Here is a 4615-nt window from a genome sequence, read left to right as displayed (position 1 = left end):
TAATTGAGACCACCTGGAGTTGTGGAACAAGTAATATCAGAGACGAGATGACTGTTTCATATCACTACACACCGTAACTTTATGTATGTTTGTATTAGAAGATACCCTATTAAGTCCACGCCCTCTCCACCAGTCCAATGTACCTCTGTAACCTTGCGCCCAGTAATAGAATGGGGTCCCACAGTGCGGACCTCATGTGTGCACTTATTAACTCCCTCTCTTCCGTACACATGTGACCAGGTCATGGATCTCCTTAACACAGTTTTGGTCCTGGTTGCTACTGGAAACTGGCTGCTATGGAGGGAGCCAGAAAATTGATCCCCTCGCTACCGGAGGACCTGTCACCTTTACCAGGTATCATACCTAATGACTGGTTGCTTTGTAACTTGATCCAGTGCTTGGTTACCATCATAGCAACATAGCAACTCTCTACTCCTCTTGCTTGTCTTACCAAGTAGACCTATTGCAGCAGCTGAACTTCATACCCCCACATGTGCTTTACAGACACTGGTTCTTCTGATATGCCAGAACCAACATCCACCCCTTTGAATAACTTCAGGCCAGGCTCAGAACAGTTGATGCAACTTTACTTAACGGCTTCATAGTACAGTCCAACACGCATTATAATGTCATACCATCCCTATCTACCTCCTGGCTGCCCAGGCATACCTCAGAGAGGCGGCAGTCCATTATGGTGTTCTCAATGTCTTGGATGTTCTCTGGAACCCCAGTGCCTCCAGTAGACTGCAAGGTGCTGCAGTCCTAATCTAATCCAGTCACAGCATGTGTGGCTAAGTGCAGGCAAGAATAAGGGCCCTGGATCTCAGCCTTCCCTTTTTATATCACAGGTGGGCAGCCTGGACCCAAAAAGCCAGGGAACTGAAATACCCACATTAACTCTCCCCCCCCCTGCCTGGGCCAGCCACTAACTAATATAATATAATTAACTAACTAATACACATGCAGGCAACCTGCCTATACACTTACTGTGCATCTTTCTGTCCCATCCTGAGCTGAGTGCCAGTGAAGGCCCTGGGTCCAGCTGTTTATTTTCAAAATCACAAAAGGAAAGGAGAACAGCAACCATATGTTGACTACACAGTGAAAGTCTGTGATCCCTTAGAAGTGGACCCTAGGCAATTTCCCAGTTTAGTAATGTCTCCATTGCCAACCCTGAGGCAGGCCCAAAAGTCCTTGTAATGGACCCATAATGTATGTATTTATTACAGGTATAGTGACAACAATTTCTGCATCATTTTACACATATTGTACATTCACATGACATGCATATGCATACATACACATACTAGGGCCAAATAACCTACCAGCATGTCTTTGATGTATAGGAGGAAACCTATGCAAACACAGGGAGAATGTGCAAACTCTATGCAGGTAGTGTTGTGGTTGGGATGTAAAGCAATGACTCTAGTTTTGCAAGGCAGAAGTGTTAAGCCACCCTTACCCCATACCAAATTGGCTATTTATCAACCAAACTATTGCCAGTCTTATATAATATAGGCAAACATTACATAATTTTAGCATGAACTAACACACTCCCTGTTTTATGTTTGTCTACAGTGCTCTCAAAATCTATGGAGTCACATAAGAGCCTCCTGTGTATACATGCTCTAGCTCTGTACTACAACTCTATGTGCAGCCACTGTAAGCACTGCATGCACAGGTGGCATAGGAGGGATACACACAGCAAAAGCCATGCCTCTCCTCCTCCCAGCACTTGCAGCGACTGCACATAGAGATGCAGTACAGGGCAAGAGCATTGACAGATTCAATAGGTTCCAGGGGCACAGTGGGGAGACATAGAAAAGGTAGTGTGTCATCATGGCCATTTTCTTGGGTTGCTGTATAATGATGCAGAAATTATTTCAGTTTTATGGATTAATTTATTTAAATGATTTGATGCATTAAATGAGAGCATGCAGAACTTTCCTAGATGAAAATATAAGTACTCGTTATGCTCTGCCTGACTAACATGTTAGAGAACTGTAAGAATTAGTGTGTTTGCTTCCTGTTGGTAAAAAAACTAGTTTATGTATCAAGACAGCAGATCTGTAGAAAACATTTTGCTGCATGCTTTCTGTTATTTTTGGCTTCTTCTTCAAACCTTGCCATGTGGCAATGCCTGAGGTCATATTGTGCTATTATGATAAAGCCATGTCTGATTTCAGTCTGTTAAGATTCCAAATAATAACATATTTGTTACTGTTAAAGCTAACGTGCAGCTACACAGCTAAATTCATCACTGAAATAAATATATAGGTTCTGCCAAAGGATTTGTATTTTTGTCCATCTAGTCCTAGGTTTTATACAGCTCTTCCAGATAGCAGACTCAGGCTAGTAACCTGGATTTTCTCCACTACAATTATACAGGCCTTCTCGTCCAACATCGGTGCCTAACCTCACAAATGCGCTTCTGGAAAAATGGTCAAACATTCCCATAGACACACTCCTAAACCTTGTGGACAGCCTTCCCAGAAGAAATGAAGCTGTTGTAGCTGCAAAGGGTGGGCCAACTCAATATTGAACCCTACAGACTAATGCCCCGTACACACGGTCGGACATTGATCGGAAATTCCGACAAATTCCAACAACAAAATCGATGGATTTTTTCCGACGGATGTTGGCTCAAACTTGTCTTGCATACACACGGTCACACAAAGTTGTCGGAAAATCCAATCGTTCTGAACGCGGTGACGTAAAACACGTACATCAGGACTATAAACAGGGCAGTAGCCAATAGCTTTCGTCTCTTAATTTATTCTGAGCATGCATGGCACTTTGTGCGTCAGATTTGTGTACACACGATCGGAATTTCTGACAACGGATTTTGCTGTCGGAAAATTTTATAGAATGCTCTCAAACTTTGTGTGTCGGAAATTCCGATGGAAAATGTGTGATGGAGCCTACACACGGTCGGAATTTCCGACAACAAGGTCCTATCACACATTTTCCGTTGGAAAATCCGACCATGTGTACAGGGCATAAGACTAGCCATTAAAGTTCATGTGCGTGTAAAGCAGGCGTTCCAATACTTTTGACAATATAGTATATGTTTTGTTTTATATTTTGCCCAGACATACAGTTATATACATATATAGTTATCTTATTAGCTTTTTAAAGGCACATTTAACATCTTTGTTTCTCAAGCTATAGATAAGAGGATTTAGCATAGGTATTGCACCTGTATTTAACAGTGATATAACTTTACCATCACTCAAAAACATCTTTGATGGAGGTCGTAAATACAGACAAAACAGCACTAAGTACAACAATGTTACAACAGTAAGGTGTGAGGAACAGGTAGAAAAGGCTTTGGATCTACCACCAGTAGTACGAATGGCCAGAATATTTTGAGCAATGAAAATATAAGAGGTTAGTGTCAGAAGAAAGCAGGGTATTCCCAACAGTGCTGCCGCTATAAATATAACAATCTGAATTCTCAGTATGTCCGAGCATGAGAGCTGTAGCAAGGCCATTACATCACAATAGAAGTGGTTGATTTCACAAGAGCCGCAAAATTGTAATGTTGACATTAATATAGTGATGGGCACAGTGAAAACATATATAATTATCCAAGAAAAGAGAGATAAGAAGACACAAAGTTTATGGTTCATGATCAATAGGTAGTGTAGTGGTCTACAAATGGCTACAAATCTATCGAAAGCCATGACTGCCAAAAGTATATATTCTGTACTTTGAAATGTAAGAACACAATGACACTGTACCATACATCCTATAAAAGAAATTTTGTTCCCATCCATAAAAATATCAAGTAGCTTTGGTAAAGTTACAGAGGTGAAGGAGACATCCAGGAATGAAAGATTACTGAGAAAGAAGTACATTGGAGTGTGCAAGTGTGAGTCCATGTATATTAATAATGTTATCAAAATGTTACTAAACTGACAGGTCAAATACATAATAAAGATACCAATGAATAAATAAACCAGCGTGTCTGGCTTATGTGACAGGCCAATTAATATAAATGTTCCTCCAGTGGTTTGGTTGCAGATCTCCATTGACATGCAGATTAAAGTGCTAATATTATAAAAAAGAGAATAGGTAGTTTTAATTTAGAATTTGAGATATAAGAGGTAAAAATTCCCAAAAGGAATAATGAAATATGAGATGAGTGCCCGGATCTTTTGCATTAAAATGGGTGCATTTAATAAGTGGTGTCGACCCACAAGCTTCACAATGAAAACAGTACCTCTGGAGCCAGATGGGACAGTCAACTGCAGCCTGCATGCCGTGGCCAGTGGCTGGGCCCATCTCGATCCAGCTATGTTGCATGAGAAATTTGGCTGTCCGGAACTCTCCCTCCTCATTGGCTGAGACAGTAGTGAAGCGCCATTGGCTCTCGCTGCTGTCAAAGTCAGTGAGCCAATGAGAGGAGAGAGGGGGGACCGGGCAGAGCTGCGGCTCCATGTCTGAATGGACACAGGGAGCTGCAGCTCGGCTCGGGTACCCCCATAGGAAACTGCTTTCCAGGAGGGAGGGGCCAGGAGCATCAAAGAGGGACCTGAAAAGAAGAGGATCTGGGCTGCTCTATGCAAAACCACTGTAGAGGGCAGGTAAGTATAACATGTTTGTTATTTTG

General features: G+C 41.9%; 1 protein-coding gene across 1 annotated transcript; it reads right to left on the bottom strand.

The window, feature by feature from the left end:
• Positions 1-3116: 3116 nt before the first annotated feature.
• Positions 3117-3884, bottom strand: LOC141105282 (olfactory receptor 1G1-like). Its single transcript, XM_073595165.1, has one exon. It carries the CDS (start codon positions 3882-3884, stop codon positions 3117-3119), a length of 768 nt encoding a protein of 255 aa, XP_073451266.1.
• Positions 3885-4615: the final 731 nt, after the last annotated feature.

The sequence above is a fragment of the Aquarana catesbeiana genome, linkage group LG08, assembly GCF_042186555.1.
Source record: "Aquarana catesbeiana isolate 2022-GZ linkage group LG08, ASM4218655v1, whole genome shotgun sequence".
Classification (NCBI taxonomy): Eukaryota; Metazoa; Chordata; class Amphibia; order Anura; family Ranidae; genus Aquarana; species Aquarana catesbeiana.
This window is presented reverse-complemented; position numbering and strand designations above follow the sequence as displayed.